This window comes from Notamacropus eugenii, chromosome 5 (genome assembly GCF_028372415.1).
Source record: "Notamacropus eugenii isolate mMacEug1 chromosome 5, mMacEug1.pri_v2, whole genome shotgun sequence".
Classification (NCBI taxonomy): Eukaryota; Metazoa; Chordata; class Mammalia; order Diprotodontia; family Macropodidae; genus Notamacropus; species Notamacropus eugenii.
Window position 1 is genome coordinate 59,082,870 of NC_092876.1, and position 19,331 is coordinate 59,102,200.

At 45.4% G+C, this 19,331-nt stretch overlaps 1 protein-coding gene across 1 annotated transcript; it reads left to right on the top strand.

Moving 5' to 3' along the window:
- Positions 1-43: 43 nt before the first annotated feature.
- On the top strand, positions 44-19,331 carry SLC66A1 (solute carrier family 66 member 1). Its single transcript, XM_072609108.1, has 8 exons — positions 44-177; positions 11,944-12,138; positions 14,493-14,622; positions 15,381-15,468; positions 15,949-16,091; positions 16,606-16,698; positions 17,281-17,466; positions 18,751-19,331. Exons 2-8 carry the CDS (start codon positions 11,963-11,965, stop codon positions 18,829-18,831), a joined length of 897 nt encoding a protein of 298 aa, XP_072465209.1. The 5' UTR covers positions 44-177; positions 11,944-11,962; the 3' UTR covers positions 18,832-19,331.

Here is a 19,331-nt window from a genome sequence, read left to right on the forward strand (position 1 = left end):
GAGAGGAGGAGAAAAGGGAGGAGGAGGAGGAGGAGGCACGGCGGGACTGCACCTCCCGGAGGGCGGAGCGGAGGGACGGCTATAGTCAGGTGACCGGAGCCCGCTGGACCACCGGAGCCGGGCCGGGCTGCGGGAGCCCCTGCTGCTGCTGTCCGAGCCGTCTACCTGCTGCGTACGGTAGGCTGGGGTGAGGAAGGGTGGTTCGGGGCGGGGTGGCTCGGGACGCCAGGGAATCCCCCAGTCCACGGTCCCTTCTTACCAGGCCCACTGCCCTAGCCGGCCCGGACTTCACTTTCTCTTCTCTCAGAGGAGGCATTGTAAGCGCTTTGAGATCCGGGGCTTGCAGCTGACGCTGGAGGGTTAGGGAGGATGATGCCCTGTGTGCTCCCGTAACCCGGCTGGATACTCTTCGGACCCCCCTAGTCGGGTCCCGGCCCTTCAACAATTCTCGCCTCCCACCCCCGCGCCCCGAGACCCCTGTCCGCGGTCCCAGCATCTGGAGCTAGAAGCCAACTAAACAGCGTCCAACACTCTCCTTTTTTCAGATGAGGTTCAGGGACAGAAAGGGATTTTCCCGGGGTCACCCGATGCGAGGATTCCAACTTAGGTCTTGTTTATATCCCAGTCCTACCTTGGGAGTCCTAGCCTCCTCTGCAGGGAGGGACCGAGAAGACCTGAAGCTTCCAGGCTAGGCTATCATGTATCCCCCTGGAAGGGACCCAGTAATCTGGTGGAGGGCTGGGGGAGGAGAGCAGTTCTGGGGACTCAGGAGTCCTGGGCTTCTTGTCTTCTCACCCCCATTTCCCCCTCCCTTCCATCAGCCAAGCAGGGAATTAATAAGCGTGCCTAAGCTGCCTGGTAAGGATGTGCTGGCCCATTTCCAAATGCATTCTAAACTTCAGGTCACGTAAGGAGGTCAGCTGCCTTACCTTGAATTTTTAAGCAGCAGAATCCAGAATCGTGAGAAAGCTGGACAATCAATCAGTCATTCAACATTTATTAAGCACCTACTGTGTGCCAGGCACTGTGCTAATTGAAGGAACTTCAGAGGCAAAAGACCGGTCCCTGATCTCGTGGAGATTACAATCTAATGGAGGAAATAAATATATACAAACAAGCTCTATAAAGGATACATAAGAAGTAACACAGGGAAGCACCAGTCAATTGCTAAGCAGTCTAGGGGTCTCCAAGAACCTGACCCTAGAACTTTAATCTCCCATAATAAATGACTGGATACACTACAGTGTATCTGCCCTGTGGGCAGACCCAGTCCTAGACCTAGAATTCTTCCCTAAATTCCATTCTATCAAGTCAACAGAAAGATTCATCCTCCATATGAGATCACCATGATATCAATTTACTTAGCATTTATTAAGCACCTACTGTGTGCCATAGTTTCAACATAATTGTTTGCATGTTGTCTCCCCCATCACACTGACTTGTGCTCCTTGAGAATGAGAGCTATCTTTTGTCTTTGAATCTTCAGAGCTTAGAATAGTGCCTGGCACTTAGTCTACATTTAATAAATGCTACCTGATTGAATGATGAAGTGATTCAACTTCTCAGTACCCTTAGCAACACTTTAACTCACTAACAAGTTGGAGACCTTCTTTGATGGGGGGAATTTCCATCTTGATAGTTCCTGTTAATGAAATAATACATCTGGATAAAATAATAATCAAGTAACGCTATCTGACAGATTTCCTGGACAAGGTCAATTACTTGAGTAGGTAGGAAATTCCCTTGTCCTGGGTCTTCAGGCTCCCATTCCTGAGACTTTGGCTCCGGAATTGGTGTATCCCAGATGATTTCACTGTTGGTGTATGTACTGTAGAGATTTCACAGTTAATGTATATTAGTGGTGTCAAACTTAAAATAGAAATGGAGCTACTAAGACTGTAAGAAAACAGCATATTAACATTATCTGTGTTCGATTGTATTTTTACTTATTTTGTTAAATATTTCGCAATTTCATTTTAATCTGTTGGGCAGCACTCAAAGTGTTGTAGGCCATGTGTACAGACATTTCTGGTGTCTATAATAAATGATGTGCACCCCATCCTTTGCCTTTTCTAAAGGCTAGACAGCAATTTCAAGGGCAGACTCCTCCTAAGTACAGCCCAGGTCCATTGTGTATTGGGCAGATCCAGGATTTTTGCATTGGACCTAGGCTTTCTAAACCCTCAGTGGCTTTGTTCAGGCAGCATCCTGGTGAGGGCCAAGATAGTGCTGAGCATTGTGGGGCTGTGTGCTTGCGTGCATGTGTGTGCATGTGTGTTTGTGCATGCGTGTGTATGTGTGTGTGTGTGTGTGTGTGTGTATAGTTGGGTATTGGGGTTGAGGGGTCACCATGGGTACTTCGTTCTTGGAGAGCTGGTGCACAGGAATGGAGCTGGAACCTCACAGTTGAGGGGGGTGTTTCTGGGCTATGCTGAGATCGCCTCCAAAAGGACCCCTACCAATTCTGTGGGGATGTAAACTGTGCAGGAAAAGTCTGAGTGAAAAAGAAATGAAAGTCATTTTATTAGGCACTGGTTTTTTTAGGCCCTTGCTGCTCCATAAACAAAACATACCATGTCTTACCTCTGGGCATTTTCTGTGGCTGTACCCCCCACCCCCATCCCTGGAATGCTCTCCCTCCTCATCTCTGTCTGCTGTGCTCCCTGGCTTACTTCAAGGCCCAACTAAAATCCTATCTTTTACAGGAATGCTTTCCCATCCATTCTTAATTCTAATACCTTCAGTCTCCTAATTGTTTCCTATTTCCTCTGTGTATAGCTTGTTTGTACACATTGGTTCCCTTGTCCTAGTACCCCCCCATTAGATTGTGCACTCCTTGACGGCAGGGACTTTCTTTTGCCTTTTTTTTGTATCTTCAGAGCTTAGCACAGTGCCTGCCTGGCACATAGTAGGCACTGACTGACATACTTACCAAGTGCTCAGCCATGAGGATACAAATGTAAGGAGATAACCTGCCCTCTAATGGCTCCCATTCTAATGGAGGAGACCATACCAATTCAGAAGTAGGGGCCAGGGAAGGAACGCTGTTTCATTTGGAAGGTGCTGGAGAAGATAGTGCGCCAGGTCTGGAGTCAGGAAAACTCATTTTCTGGAGTTCAAATCTGATCTCAGACACTCGCTATGTGAGCCTGGGTAAGTCACTTCACCCTGTTTGCTTCAGTTTCCTCGTCAATCAGATGAGCTGCAGAAGAAAATGGTAAACCACTCCAGTATCTTTGCCAAGAAAACCCCCAGTGGGGTCATGAAAAGCCAGACAGGACTGAACAAGGAGAGGGGGAGGGCCAAGGAAACAGGAGCATAGGATGGATAAAGGGTATACGGGAGAAGTCCTGAGAGTAAAGTCTAATGCATTAATATATAAAGTGCATTGCAAACCTTAAAGTGCTACATACATGCTTGCTTCTTAAGACAGATCATGGATGGAGCTAGGCTTATTAAGTGTAGTGGGTCACCGAAGCAATTACATTTCCTTTGCAGAAAGGCCTGTAGGAAGTTCCAGGCACAAAAGCATTGTTTTCTGGTTCTTTCTGCTAAAGGAGACATTTCTCTGAAGGAGATGTTTCTGATACTGCTTGGAATGAGATGCCTGATAGTACAGAACATTCTTAGATCACCAGAGATGTACTGGAGAGAGAATTGCAGTTTCAGGTTTCAGAGCAGCGCGCTTGGAAGGGACTGTGCATCTTTTAATTGAAGGGAGAACATAGTGAATATTGCACTCTAGGAGAAGCTTTTTAGCTATAAAATGAGGTGGGAAAGAGTAGGGGTTTTGAGCTCAATGACCTCTGAACTCTTATTCTGTATTTTTATGAACATCCAAGGTAAAAAGCAGAGTTTCCAACAGGTCAGTTCACAGCTGTCTCCTACCAGTTTAGGAAGAGGCTAACAAGACTCTTTAAGGAAAACACCATCTTACCTTTTACTCAGAAACCAGCCTTTTGGTATACCCTGGAAACAAAATTAATCCTCTGACCTGGCCCAGAGGCTTTTGGAGTCTCTCATACATTTCAGTGTTCAGAGAAAGGAGAGTGAGGCAGGAGAGGAAAAATAGCGATGATCTGAGGCTCGCTACTCTGCCTAGAGCCTCATGGGATCTAGAGCAGGAAGGATCCTGGGGGAGTAAAGGACACACCCCACTCCCTCTTTGAGGAACAAGCATCTATTAAGAGCCTAATTGGTTCTCATTTTATTTTTTAGTATTTAACACTTTTTAATGTGACTGAAGCTTCAAGATGTAGCTTCTCTGATGCTTCAGGAATCCTATGGAAGGTTTTGGTTGTTATGTTTTGAGTTCTGAGTTGTTTCCCTCCCTCCCTGCATCCCTGCCTCCCAACCCAACATTAGAGAAGACCAACACTGTGTGTGTGTGTGTGTGTGTGTGTGTGTGTGTGTGTGTATGTGTGAGATAGAGATAGAGATAGAGAGAGAGAGAGAGAGAGAGAGAGAGAGAGGAAGGAAAGAAGGAAGGAAGGACAGAAGGAAGGAGGGAGGGAGGAGGAGGAGAAAGAACCATATGATACATATTTCCATATGCCAGTTCTTTTTCTGGAGGTGGATAGCATTTTCCTTCATAGTTGATTTGAACGATCATGTTACTTGGAATAGCTTAGCTGTTCACAGTTACTCTTTGAACAATATCGCTGTTACTGTATACAACGTTCTCTCGATAGTGCTCTTTTCTTTCTGCAATATGGCATGCAAATCTTTCCATGTTTTTTCTGAAACCAACTTGCTCGTCATTTTTATAGCACAATAGTATTCCATTACATTCATATGCCACAACTTGTTCAGCCACTCCCCACTGACGGACATCCCCTCAGTTTTCAGTTCTTTGCCACCACAAAGAGAACTGCAATAAATATTTTAGAACATATAGGTTCTTTTCCTTTTTCTCTTATCACTGCACATACATCACCTGATCTGACCCTCACGATGATCTCTGTGGTTGATGCTATTTATCCCCGTTTTGCAGAAGGGGAACCTGTGGTTAAGAGCTTCTTTTTGGTTGAATTTTTTTTTGTTTATTTTTATTTTTTTCTCATTCAAATTTAGTATTTTATTTTCCCCCAATTACATGTAAAAACAATTTTCTACATTCATTTTAAAAATTAAGTTCCAAATTCTCTACCTACCTGCCCACCCCCACCCCCATTGAGAAGGCAAGCAATTTGATATAGGTTATACATACGTAGTTATGCAAAACATATTTCTGTATTAGTCATGTTGTAAAAAAAAAAACCAAACTAGACCAAAATAAAAACCCAGGAAAGATGAAGAAAGTAAAAAAAAAAAAATGCTTCTCTGTATTCATACTCCATCACTTCTTAATAACATTTTTCATCCTACATCCTTCAGTGTTGTCTTGGATCATTTGTATTGCTGAGAATAGCTAAGTCATTCACAGCTGATCATCTTAACAATATTACTGTTACTGTGTACAGTATTCTCTTGGTTCTAGTCATTTCACTTTGCATCACTTCATGTAAGTCTCCAGGTTTTTCTGAAAGCGTCTAGCTTATCATTTCTTATAGCACAATACTATTCATCATTTTTTATAGCACAATACTATTCTATCACAATCATATACCTCAAATTATTCAGTCCTTCTCCAACTGATGGACATCTCCAAAGACTCTCCAGTTCTTTGCCATCAGAAAAGAACTGCTATAAATATTTGGTCATTGTTCCAAACTGCTCTATGTAATGATTGAATCAGTTCACAACTCCACTGTCAGTGCATTAATGTCTCAATTTTCCCATATTCCCTCCAACATTTGTCTATTTCCTTTTCTGTTCCATTAGCCAATCCAGTAGGTATGAGGTAGTACCTCACAACTGTTTTAACTTGAATTTGTCCAGTCAGTAGTGACTTAGAGCATTTTTTTCATATGGCTATAGATAGCTTTGATTATATCATCTGAAAACTGACTTAATGTTTTTGATCATTTGTAAATTGGGGAATGACTCTTGTTTTTATAAATTTGACTCATTTCTCTATGTATTTGAGATCTTTCTCAGAGAAATTTGCTTCAGAAATTTTTCAGTTATGATTGCTAACTGTATTTCACTCTATCCTATTTCTCCTGTTTATTCTTCTGTTTACCCCAGTCCTTCTTCAAAAGTGTTTTGCTTCTGGCTCCCTCCTCCACCAATCTGCCCTCTCTTCTATAAGCAATTCCCACCTTTCTCTCATCCCCTTACCCTCCTATTTTCCTATGGGGTAGGATAGATTTCTATATTCAATTGAATGTGTATGTTATTCCCTCTTTGAGCCAATTTTGATGAGAGTAAGGTTCAAGCATTCCCTGCCACTTTCCTCATTTTCCCCTCCACTATTAAAACTCTTTCTTGCCTCTTTTCTGTGGGATAATTTACCCCATTCTACCTCTCCCTTTCTCCCAGTGCATTTCTCTTTCTCAGCTCTTAATTTTATTTTTTTAAGATATCATCCCATTCTATTCAGCTCACACCTGTGTCGTCTGTCTATACAAACACACACACACATATGTATATATTCCTTCTAACTGCCCTAATAATGAGAAAGTTCTTATGAGTTACAAGTATCATCTTCCCATGTAGGAATGTAAATTGTTTAACCTTGTTAAGTCCCTTGTGATTTCCCTTTCTTGTTTACCTTTTTATGCTTCTCTTGAGTCTTGTATTTGGAAGTCAGATTTTCTATTCAGCTCTGGTCTTTTTATCAGTAATGCTTGAAAGTCTATTTCATTAAAAATTCATTTTTCCTCCTGAAGGTTTATATTCAGTTTTACAGAGCAGGTGATTCTTGGTCGTAATCCTAGCTTCTTTGTCCTCCAAAATATCATATTCCAAGCCCTTGATCCTTTAATGTAGAAGCTGCTAAATCTTGTGTTGTTCTGGACTATGGCTTTAAAATATTTGAATTGTTTTTTTCTTGCTCCTTGCAATATTTTCTCTTTAACTTAGGAGCTCTGGAATTTGGTTATGATATTCCAGAGAGTTGTTTTTCTAATGAAACATTTCACATTGTCTTCTATCTTTTCATTCTTTTGGTTTTGTTTTATTCTCATAGAGTCATTGGCTTCCACTTACTCAATTCTAATTTTTAAGGAATTATTTTCTTCAGTGAGATTTTGTACCTTCTTTCTCATTTGGCCAATTCCATTTTTTAAGGAGTTCTTTTGTTCAGTGAATTTTTGTGTCTCTTTTTATCTTTGGCCAATTCTGCTTTTCAAGGAATTCTTCTCTTTGTTGGATTTTTGTGTCTCTTTCACCATTTGGCCTAATGTGTGTGTGTGTGTGTGTGTGTGTGTGTGTGTGTGTGTGTGTGTATTAGGTATTTTAATAGTATTTTATTTTTTCAAATTATGTATAAAGATAATTTTTGGCATTCATTTTTACAAGATTTTGAGTTCTCCCGCTCTTCTCTTCCCTGTTCCTAAAATGGTAAGCAATTTGATATGTTATATATGTGCAATCATGTAAAACATATTTTCATATTAGTCACAGTTGGGAAAGAAAAAACAGACCAAAAGGAAAAAAAAACACACAAAAAATAAGTAAAAAAATTATGAGTAATACTAAAACCTAAAACATTCCCAAAGGACTCAATGCAAAATGCTATCTACCTCCAGAGAAAGAACTATGGAATCAGAACACAGAATGAGGCGAACTCTTTTCTCTTCTGTTATGTTTTGTTTTGCTTTTTCTCATGGTTTCTCCCGTTCATTTTAATCCTTCTGTGCAACATGAATAATGTGAAAATATATGTAATAAGAATGTATGTATAGAACCTATATAAGATTGCATGCTGTCTCAGGGATAGAGCTGGGAGGGAGGGGGAGAAAACTTAAAACTTATGGAAGCGATTGTTGAAAACTGAAAACAAATAAATTAGTAAAAATTAAGTACGCTTTGATCTGCATTCAGAGTCCATTAGTTCTTTATCTGAATGTGGATAGCATTTTCCATAATGAGTCCTTTGTAATTGTCTTGGACATTGTGTTGCTGCAAAGAGCTAAGACATTCATAGTTGATCATCACACAATGTTGCTATTGGTAGGTACAATGTTTTCCTGGTTCTTCTCATTTAATTTTACATCAGTTCATAAAAGTCTTTCCAGGTTTGTCTGAAATTTGCCTGGCAATGGTATTATTCCTCTGGGCTTATTAATTGTAAAAGTCTTGCATAATTACATGTATCTAAAATATAGTTAATAGTGTTTTTTAAAAATTAAATTTATTTTTAGTTTTTAACATTCACTTCCACAAGATTTGGAGTTCCAAACTTTCTCCCCATCTCTCCCCTCCTTTTTCTCTCCATGTCTCCCTTCCCTTTTCTTCCCATGTCTCCCCTCTCTTTTCTTCCCATCTCTCCCTCCCCCAGTTTGTTTTTAAGGTGTTATTTTCTTCAGTATTTTTGTTGCCTTATCAAGCTACTGATTCTTTTTTCATGACTTTCTTGCATCACTCTCATTTCTCTTCCTAATTTTTTCACTATCTCTCTTAATTTTTGAAATCCTTTTTTAGCTCTTCCATGACCTGAGACCAATTCATATTTTTCTTGGAGGCTTTGGATGTAGGAGTCTCAACTTTGCTGTCTTCTAAGTGTGTGTTTTTATCTTCCTTGTCACCATAGTAGCTTTCTATATCCAGAATTCTTTTTCTGTTTGTTCATTTTTCCAGCATATTTCTTGACTTTTAACTCTTTGCTAAAGTAGGGCTCTGCTTCCAGGGTGGAGAGTGTACTGTCCCATACTTCAGGGGTTTTGTACAGCTGTTTTCAGAGATACTTCTAAGGACCTGTAAGGTTGCAGTTCTTCCAATGTGGTATGATCTAAGAAGAGGTGTTTACTTCTCTTCTAGCCTGTGCTCTGGTCTGTGAGCAGACATACTGGAACTGTGACAAGGATCCCTGTTCCACTGAGGCTGCAAACTCTGGTGTGCTAGTGCTCCTCTTTGCTCTGGGACTGCTACCCAGGACTGCAACCTGGATCCCAAGTATGGCCAAAGCAATGGAGTCCTGCCTCAGTGCTAGCAAAGAGACTCCTGTAATCTCCTTCTGACCAGTTGTTCAACCTCTTTACTGTCCATGGGCTAAGATCTCTGGAAGCATCCACTGCTGCTGCTGATTTAGTCACTCCCAAATTTTACTCCTGGTTTGCTGTGACTGGTTTGCACTGGTGCTAGTATAGCCTGCACAGAACTGTACTGTCTTCTCACCTCCATGTGGAAGACGTTTCCTGCTGACGTTCTAAGTTGTCCTGAGCTGGAAAATTGTTTCACCCTGGTCTTTTGTGGGTTCTGCTGCTCCAGAATTTATTTAGGGCATTAATTAAAGGTCTTTGGAAGGGTTTTGGAGAGAGCTTAGGTGAGTCCCTACTTTTTCTCTGCCATCTTGGCCCTTTACCCAGGTTAAGAGCTTTTAAATGCCTTACCCTGGTAAGTTGTGTCAGAGATGGATTAGAGGGACCCGAAGTCTGGCACTCTATCCACGAGGTCACATTGTTTCAATCTCTGAACTATCAGCACTTTTTGTGGTCATGTTATGTTATGTTTTTCATAACATGCCATGAAAAAATGACAGGGGAAATGGAAAAGATATCTGTAGAAGTCCAGGTTCAAGGCTGGGTGCTCTCTGTGATTGTCTTTGCTGAGGAGCACAGGCCTTTCTCAGAATGTCAGCTCCACAGGGACAGAAAGAAGATCAAATGTCTCCCAGCTCATCAGTCCCTGATCCCTCCCAGAGCAAGGCTTTGTAACAGTCAGAGGCCCTCTAGACAGGACAAACGCTAGAACTCACTCATCATAACTCTTCAAGGCTCGTTGCAATGGATTCAGAGGCAGAGGTTGTGGGTTTAGATTCTTGTTTTGCTGCTTACAGTCTGTTTCAACTTAAAAAGAAGCCCTTTTCTGGGTTTCAGTTCCTTCATGTGTAAAGTGAAAGGGTTGATTTGAAGGCCTTGAGAACTCTGATCAATGCACTGTCCTGCCGCAATTTCAGAGGCCTCAGGGAGAAGCCTGCTACCCATCTCATGTTGAGGGAATAGACTGAGTCATACTTTTGGACTTGGCCAATTTGGGCATTTGTTTTGATGACTGAAAATTCATTATATGTGTTTTCTTTTTGTTTTCCAATTGGGGAGAGAAAATAGATTTTTGTTCATTGAAAAAAAATTTTTTTTTTAAATGAGGGGTTTGGACTAGCTGGTCTGTGGGATCTCTCCCTGTTCCAGTGATTATAGATTTGGAGTTGGAAGGGACCTCAGATACCTTCTGCCTCAGCCCCATTATCTTACAGATTCCCTAGCCACTTCCCCAACCCCCATCCCTTGACTCCTTGCACAGCTAAAAGGCAGCTCCCAATGACTGGGGCATGGAAGCTTTCCTGGGCCCCCAGTGGGGACAAAGGGGAAGCTGCTTCTGGGTTTCTTTCACAACCAGACACAGTCACACGACTCCAGCCTCTGCAGTTTCCTAGGGTCACTAATGACCGAGACCTTGGATGTCCCTGGGGGAGGAGTATGTGCAAACAGTGAGAAATGCTATAGACTTCCACCTTCCCTCCCAGGTGAAGAAGGAAGAGCCCAAGGGAGAGCTGGGACCAAGAGGAAATAGACCTTGTGGTTTTAGATGCAATGGGATATCCAGACTGGGCTAGGAGGGCAAATGAAGGACCTGCCCTTTGTAGGGCAATGAATGACAGTGGTTTTCATGAGGATTTCATGGTTTGGTGAATGGTCCCCACCAATGCAGATTAATGTGGAGTCTTAGAGACCTCAAGATACCTGGTAACTTGTCTGAAGTCACCCAGTCAGAGGACTGATTTGAACCTAAGGCTCTTGGTTCCTTTTGCTTCTCAGTAATAAAATAGGTCAAATATGTGATCTCCTCTGTTGGAATGTAAGCTGCCTGAGGATAAGGGCTGTTTGATTTTTATCTTTGTGGTTTTTTGTCATTTTTTGTATCCCTAGCTCTTGGCACTATGCCTAACGGTGTGAGCTTGAGAATGCTTGCTGAAGTTGACTTTGTATCCCAGCACCGAGCTTCAGGCTGGCATGCAAAGGCAGGTTAAGTGAACTATTCACAAATCATTTGATCCTCCTCACCACCCTGTGGGGGAAATGTTCTCCTTATCCTCTTTTAAAGATGATGATGTTGAGGTACAAGGAAATTGTGCTAAGGGTCAGCACAGATGGCCAGAGCCAGGCTTTGACTCCACATCTCTCATCCTTACAATGCTAAGTGGGAAGGTGAGTCATAACTTGTTTCTCAGGTCTGTATTCTGGACTCATTATCTCTTTCTTCATCCAGACTGGGTTAGCCAAGGTGTTTGTTTAATCAGATTATTCTTGGGAGAGCTCAGGTGTTGGGAGTTGATTAGAGAGCAGAAGAGGTCAAGACTTGAATTTAGAGAAGTGGCCCTCTTCATCCTCTTCCTAACCCCAACCCCAACCCCGAGGAGCCTTGGAGGGCCTGATTCCAAGCTCTGCTGCCTTCCTGCCCTAACCTGGAAGTCCTTTCCATCATAAGCACAATTACAACTGGCATTCATGTAACACTTTATGGTTTGCAAAGCTTTTCATATGTTATTTTGCTCGATGCTCATACTAACCCTATAAAGTAAGTGTTACAATCCCCATTTTATGGGAAACTGGCATAATAATTATAATGATATTTATAAAGTGCTGTGTGCCAAGCACTGTACTAAACGCTTTACAATTATTATTTGATCCTCATGATAGCCCTTGGAGGTAGGTACTATTATTAAACCCATTTTACAGATGTGGAACCTGAGGTAAATAAAGCTTAAGTGACACGCCCAGGGTCACACTGGATTTCAGTGTAGGTCTTCCCGACTCCTGCACTGTGGTCCACCTCGTTGCCTATTACATTGACATAGTACTTAAAGGTTTATATATGTTTACTCTTTGATCTTTTCAGAATCCTTTCCACCCCCACCATGGACTGGAAGAACTTTGGCTCCATGGTGCTGGCCGCTGAAAACTTCTCCAGCTGTCCCAACGGCTCCCCTTGGATCTGGGATTTGTTCAATGAGTGTGCCCAGGATGGATGGGACATAGCCAGCGTGGTCCTGGGCCTGTCTTCAATATTCTGTTTTATTGCTGCTGCCTTCCCGTAAGTCGAGCCCAGGACTAGTTAGCCTGTGTGTGGCCATCAGGGACTGTGGGTCTTGACCCTCTCTTGAGCTGAGGACACAAGGACCCTTAATCTAGGGAAGGGAAGGGGATTTTAACTGAGAGGAGAGGCCTCGTGGGGTCTGGGAGGGAGGGCCTCCAGCTGCCCTCTGCAAATATGTCCAGTGGAGAAATGTTTGTCCCCAAGAAATAGAATTGGGATGCGGTTGGGGGAAGTGGAGTATAGAGAGGTAGAATTAGGCCTGATATCAGTAACCAAACATTGCATTTTGGGAGCTAATGAAGTCCCCCATCCCAGCACAAGGTGAATGGGATGCCCACTCATGAGGAATGCTATGGACAGGATTCTTTGGTTAGGGCTGGCATGGGCAAGCTATGCTTCTAATGCTAAGATTCTGTGACCTCCTCGCTTTCCCTGCTGCAGACTTCCCCTCCCCATCAACACAACTCTCCTCCTAAGCATTGAAATGGTTCCCTCGCTCCCTTGCCTGACACTCAGCAGCTCTGAGTTGCTATAACCTCTGCCTTGCCTGATCATGCCTGAAGCCAGGCCCAGAGCTAGACTAACCAGAGACTTCTTCTTAGCCTCTGGCATACACTATTTCCCATCCTGAATGAATGAATAAAACAGTTAGGCAGAAAGCATTTATTCAACATTTACTCTATGCCAGGAAACGTGCGGAACTCTGGGGATCTGCTGGAGAGATACCAAGAAGCTCTTCGTCCTCTCCTTTTTTTTTCATTTATCATCATCATTATTTTTATGGTTGTTGGAGGCATCGGTGTTAAGTAACTTGCCCAGGGTTGTACAACTCGTGAGCATCTGAGGCTGGATTTGAACTCAGGTTCTCCTGACTCTAGGGCCGGTGGTCTATCCACTGTACCACCTAACTACCATCCAATGACATTTAAAGGGAGACTGGAGCCAGGCTGTGAAGGGCATTAAATTCCAAACAGAAGTTTCTTTGTTATTCTAGAGGCAAATAAGGAGCTGTTGAAACTAATTGAGCCAGGGAGTGACCTTCTCTGCATCTCTAGCCTCACTTCCTTCGTTATAAACAGTTAACAAATGGAGATTTACCGAGCCATGGTAAGGGAAGGATATCCAGATGTGGGAAAGGATAGTCATGCAAGACAAAGCATTGTTTCATGTGTGCTCAGCTTTATCCACTCAGATGATCTAGGGTCTGAAGCATCTGGAAGAGTCTCCAACCCCTTGAGTCTGGGCTGCTTTGTATTCCAGTGACCAGGAAGCTATGTGTCAGTTAGTCCCCTGAGCCAGTCAAATATCCAAGACAATTGTAATATGTTTTAAGGAAAAATTAGCCTGACTTGTATGGGCAGGGGGAACATTGTATCCGCCTCCCATCATCTCTTAGTGGTAAAGTCCTCCAGGTCTTTGAGATCAGGGGTGTTGAACTCAGAGAGAAATAGAGGCCACCTGACTTAGATAATCACATATTAACATATCTACCTTTTATTACATTTTTATTTGTTTTGGTCAGTCAGTATTTTCCAGTTACATTTGAATCTGGCTTAGGCTGCACTTGAGGGTGTTGTGGGCCCTGGGGTGGTGCTGCATATTTGACACCTCTGCTCTCCAGAACCTTCCACCACCTGATGACTTTAGGATCATTACTGGACAGCCCCGACCTCAGATCTCCATAACTTTTTGTATCTGGTCAGTTACCAGGGCTGGAATCCCTCTGTGGCCCCTCTTCATTCACTCCTTCCTCTTGGTCCCTGTGGCCCCCACCCTAAGTCTGGGCCTTCACTCCCAGCTGGACAAATGCAACGATCCCTCTCATAGGTCTCCCTGTTTATTCTCTTTCCCTTCCAATCCATCCTTTCTATACTTGTTAGAATAGTGTTCCTTCCATGGAGAGGCAGTGTGTCACAGTAGAACTTCAGTGCTAGGCTTCAAGTCAGAGGATCAAATCCCATTTCTTCTTATTGCTGTGACAAGAGGCTGCTCCCTTTACTTTCCTGGGTCTCAGTTTCTCCATCTGTAAAATGTGGGTAGGGGTTGTGCATGGGTTGAACTAGACAGCCTCTGACTCTAGTTCTATCATCCTAAGACTTGTTCCCTATCTAAGACTCCATTTCTCCATCTATAAAGGAGAGGTTAGAGTAGATGCCCTTTGCGGTCCCACCTAGCTCTAGATCAATGAACCTATGAACCCAAGTATAGCTAGCACTTCTGAGCCTCTTTAATAAAGCAGAGAGTCAACTCTGACATCACCATGGTACCCAGAATGGCTTAGGGTCAGAAGAGATTGGGTGGGGAAGGAGTAGTCCTTGAACGAAGGTGATGGTCTTCTCTGTCTTCCACAGCCAGTACATCAAGGCCTGCAGGACAGGCAACATGGACCAGGCCATCTCCATTTGGTTCCTGATGGGTTGGTTAGGTGGAGACTCCTGTAACCTCATTGGCTCTTTCCTCGCCAATCAGCTACCTCTGCAGGTATCCCTTCATCCTTGCCTCTGAGGTGGCCTGGCAAGACAGGCAGGGACTAGCTGTCCCTGGGCCCAATCTTGGGTTTGGGGACATGGGGAAGCCTGGGCTAAGGGCCCAGGGCTTGGTGACCTGTGTAGGCCCCTATTTCCTCATCTAGTTGTAACAGTCTTTAAAGCCTAGGTACTGAGGTGGAAAGTGCCAGGAATCCAGAGAGTTGATGAAGACAAGTTCAGGCCCTTCTCTGGACACTTACTAGCTGTGTCCACCTCCTTGGGCCTCGCTTTTTCCTCTAAGTCTCATTTCCATAAAACTTTAAGACTTAGAAAATACTTTACTCACAACCACCTTGTGAAAGAGGTGGTATAAATATCATTCTGTACATTTTATCGAGGTCCAGAGAGGGGAAGCAACTTACCCAGCACGTCTTGGCAGAGTCTGGACTCAGACCTCGGCATCCTGACTCCAAGCAGATACTGAGGCAGACCATAGTCCCATTCTTAATGCCCATTGCCCTGTTGCCCTCTTGGGGATCAGTCTCTCCAAACTTTGGCAGGTCCTTGTACAGTAGATGTACAACAGCTTGGCACTAGGCCAGTGGTCCAAGCCATCCTCATGTGCCTGACCTTCTGTTCCACCAACCTTCCCTCTGAGAGCCCAGGGTCATCCTTTCCCCCTTCCCGTCTCCCTGTGAGGGTATTATCAAAGCTCAGAAACCTAACTGCCTTATGAATGAGTTAGTTGGCATCTTAGGTTTTTTTTTGCAGACCTACACTGCCATCTACTATGTGCTGGCTGACCTCCTAATGATATCTCTCTACTTCTACTACAAGCACAAAAACCGGCGGTCCTTAAGTGAGTGGCGAGGTGGGGGCAGGGGGGACTGTTCTGTCATTTGAGGCCCCAACAGTGACTGGGAGGGAGAGAACCACTGGTCTGAAGGAGAAATTTCAAAGGCCCTATCTGTGGTTTTGAGGTCTTTATCTTCTGAGATAGGGAACTCTTGAAAAATCTACTTATTGCAGATCTAATCCTCCAGGACCTCTGTGGGCCTTGCCTGGAGCTTGATTTAAATGTTCTCTGTGGGATTTGCCCTCTGATAAGACCCTCTCCCTGGCCCTGTTCCCCTCTCCCCATCACCACCCAGTTCCTTGATGAGATGAAACTCTCCCCCAAAACTTTTTTTAAAATTTCCATTTAAACTCCCCCCAATCCATCTTTTTTTGGCCTCCCAAATTTCCCCTCAAGGGCATGGCTTCTCCCACCCACATCCTCACTGAGCAGGGCCCAGGAACACAGCCAAACCTCTAATACCCAGTATTGTCCTGTGTGCAGTATCAGCCCCCATCAACGCAGCCTTCCTGTTTATCTCCTTCGGGGCAGTGCTAGCCAGCCCCTTCCTCCTCCAGCTCGGCCCCTCAGCCCCACAAGAGGTCTTCCGGAGCAGGACCCTCCTGAATATAGAACCCACTGATAAAGTAAGTCCCAGGGGATGGGAGGGAGGTGAAGGGGAAATGACCTTTGATGGAGAAAAGGGTAGAGGCAGGTCCCCTCTGAGCCCAGGCAGTGTCTCTGGTCCACAGTGAACTCTTGAGCAGTTGGACTCCCTAAAAAGAGGTAGGGCAGTCAGGGCACCCCTCAGCACCCAGAGTGCCAGTCTGCCAAAAATACAGCTTTAAACTTGGAGTCAGATGCTGGTCCTTACTCCCTTGTTGGGGAAATTATGGGATCACAGATTTAGGGCTCAGAGGCCTCAGAGAATAGTGTGGCCAAGATCTGGAGGCACAGAGGCTTCCAGTCCTAGTCCTGTGACCTTGGAAGTCTGCTAGCTTCCCTGGGCCTTCGTTTCCACAGTTTTCTAAACGATGGGGTAGATCTGGTGGCCTCTGTGGTCCCTTCCAGCCCCAGAGCTGGGATCTGATGAAATGTGAGTTTTTATTTGGGAATGTTAGGTCTCCTAACATCTGGTGCTACCCCCTCTCTCTGCCCCAGCCCTTCACCAAACAAGAGATCATCGGCTTCACCATTGGCTCAATCTCCAGCGTGCTGTACCTGATGTCTCGTCTGCCCCAGATCTACACCAACGTAAGTACGGTCGTGAGGAAGGGCCATGCTGCACAAGGATACCAGCTCTCGCCCTCTGTGTCCCTCTGCCTCCCCTCCTTGTCCTCCTCCACAGCCTTTTCATCTCTCACTGGCTGTCTGACTGTTCTCTGGGCTATCTTGCCAGGGGAGTGGTCTGCTCCCAGGGATGGGTGATAATCAGAGTCAGGTGGAGCCTCTTCCTCTCTAGAGGGAGTCTAGGTCTACAGGGTGACAGCACCCTCCCCCCTAAATGGCTTGGACATCTTCACGGCCTCATAGATGGAGGCTGGGCACTGGTTGGGACTCCCTGACTTTGGAAAGGAACCGGAGTTCCGGGGCCTGGGCCCAAGGGACTGGCTTCTTGGGTTCTTCCCTGTCTGTGGTGAAGGGTTCTAGGGGAGGTGAAAAGGGAATCTACTCTGGGCACTGAGGGATTCCTGGGTCCCACACTCACTGAACGCATTGGTTCTTCCTGGTTCCATGGCTGTCCTTGGTTTGAATGGGAGCCATGAGGAGGCCCTTCCTTAGAAGGCACGAAGTCAGTTGGGTGGGCCCAGGCTGAGCCGGCCTGTTCTCTACTAGTTCCAGAGGAAGTCCACCCAAGGTATCTCCTATTCTCTCTTTGCCCTGGTGATTTTGGGTAACATGATGTACGGACTGAGCGTGCTCCTGAAGAATCCCGAGGCTGGGCAGACCAAGAGCAATTTCCTGCTCCACCACCTCCCCTGGCTCATCGGCAGCCTGGGGGTGCTGCTGCTGGACGTCATCGTATCCTTGGGCATCAGCCTGCAGAAACAGATGGGATGGGGACCTTGGGCAACGCGTGGGGTTGGCTGCTTGGTTCTAGTGAGAAGAGACTAGCCGTGGCTCTTACTCCTGCTGGGCTTTAGTTTCCCTTCTGTAAAATGGGGATGATAACACCATGCAGGGCTGGTGTGAGGCCAGTGCTCTGTCTGAAAGGCAGTGTGGTATAATGGATGGGGGTGGGGAGGGAGGGCTGGTGCTGGGATGCAGCCAAGAAGGAAGAGAGAGCCAGCCTCTGAAGCACTTAGCCTTGGGTTCAAATCTCACATCTGGTACAAGCTGACTGGGTGACCCTGGGTCAGAGATTGCCCCTCTCATGGCCACCTGGAAACTTTCTAAGACTCTGAGCTGCAGAGAAGGTGCCAACCTACCCCACAGAGGGAGTCTGTGCTATCCTAGTTTTAGATGAAGCATGAGACAGGCATGGTGAGGGGAGCTTGGCATGTGGATTTGGCGGCTCTAGGAGCAAGTGCACATTTGAACAATCGATTCTGATCCATTTAGCCTGAATCATGGGCTTGGGGAGGGGAGGGGAGAGTCAGGAAGACTTGGATTCAGGTCCATCCTCTGCCATACGCTACATGATCCAGGCATGTGAGGTAAACCTCCCAGGCCTTCCCCCAGTCCTTAGCATTAGACTGAGAGTTCCCTGAGGGTAGGCACTGTTTTTGCGCTTCTCTGTATCCCCAATACTTAGCACAGAGTTTGGCACCTAGTAATAAGCATTTAATCAATGCCTGTTTACTGGTTAAGCCCTGGGCTGGTTGGGATTGGGGGGGTGGGGGTGGGGATAGGGAAGGCAACCAGTGAAATCACACACCCTTCGTCCTCCTCATGTGACTTTTAACTGAGTGCCCAGGCCTGTGCTGGGTTCTCTATGGGATGATCCCTGCCCCCAAGTTGGCCTTCTCTTGTGGAGGTGGAGGGATATAAACAGCTACAAAATAAATACAGAGTGATTTTTGTGGGGGAGAGAAGTACCACCCTATTGAGGAGGGGGATGAAAAGGGAAGAAATAGTCCCTCCCTTGGAGAGTCTGTAGTCAAATGGAGGACTAGGACATAAAAATAACCATAATGCTCGTTATTTCATGGGGGCAGGGAAGGAAGCTGGAAGGTCTTCCTGGAGGAGGTGACTTTTGACTTTAGCTGCAAAGGCTGTTCCAGGATGAGAAGCCCTCAAGGTAGAGGATGGGGCAGGGAGCTGAGGGGGTCCCTGCCTGTGTCTGTCCTTGACTTCCTCTTCCAGATCTCCATTCAATTCCTCATCTATAGAAAGCGGCTCTCCTCCCCTGAGAGTGAGCCCCTGCTGGGCCAGAATCCCAGCTGATTGAATGTGGAGGCCAAGCCCAGGATGATGACCAAAGGCCCAGGCAGACACTGAGGCTACGAGAGTAGTGTGGAAGGAAGATGGGGTGCTGCCCACCCCTTGTCTGGATGGGCTTAGGTGCTAAGGAAAGAGCCAGGCCCAGCGGGGCAAAGGGGAGCCCTGGAACTCTCCTGTCTCTTGTTGCACTCCTGCCTGAGTCTCCTGCCCTCAGATCTCTGAAAGCCTCCATGAGCCTGCTTCCCTCCTGTGAGCCAACACTCATCTCTCCAAGGACCAGACCCCACTGGCACCCTGGCTTAGATCGAAGGCTCCCAGGCAGAAGAGAATGGGCAGGGATTTGTGGTCAGACCACCAAGATGCATCTCCTCAGGCCCTCCTGCTGGGTTACTCTCTTCCCAACTCCTGACCTCCCCAGGGGCTGGCCTCTGGTCCCTACAACTCAGCTAACAGTTTGTCCTTTCCAAATTTCTAAATTTCCTAGTAAAATCCATCCAAATGGA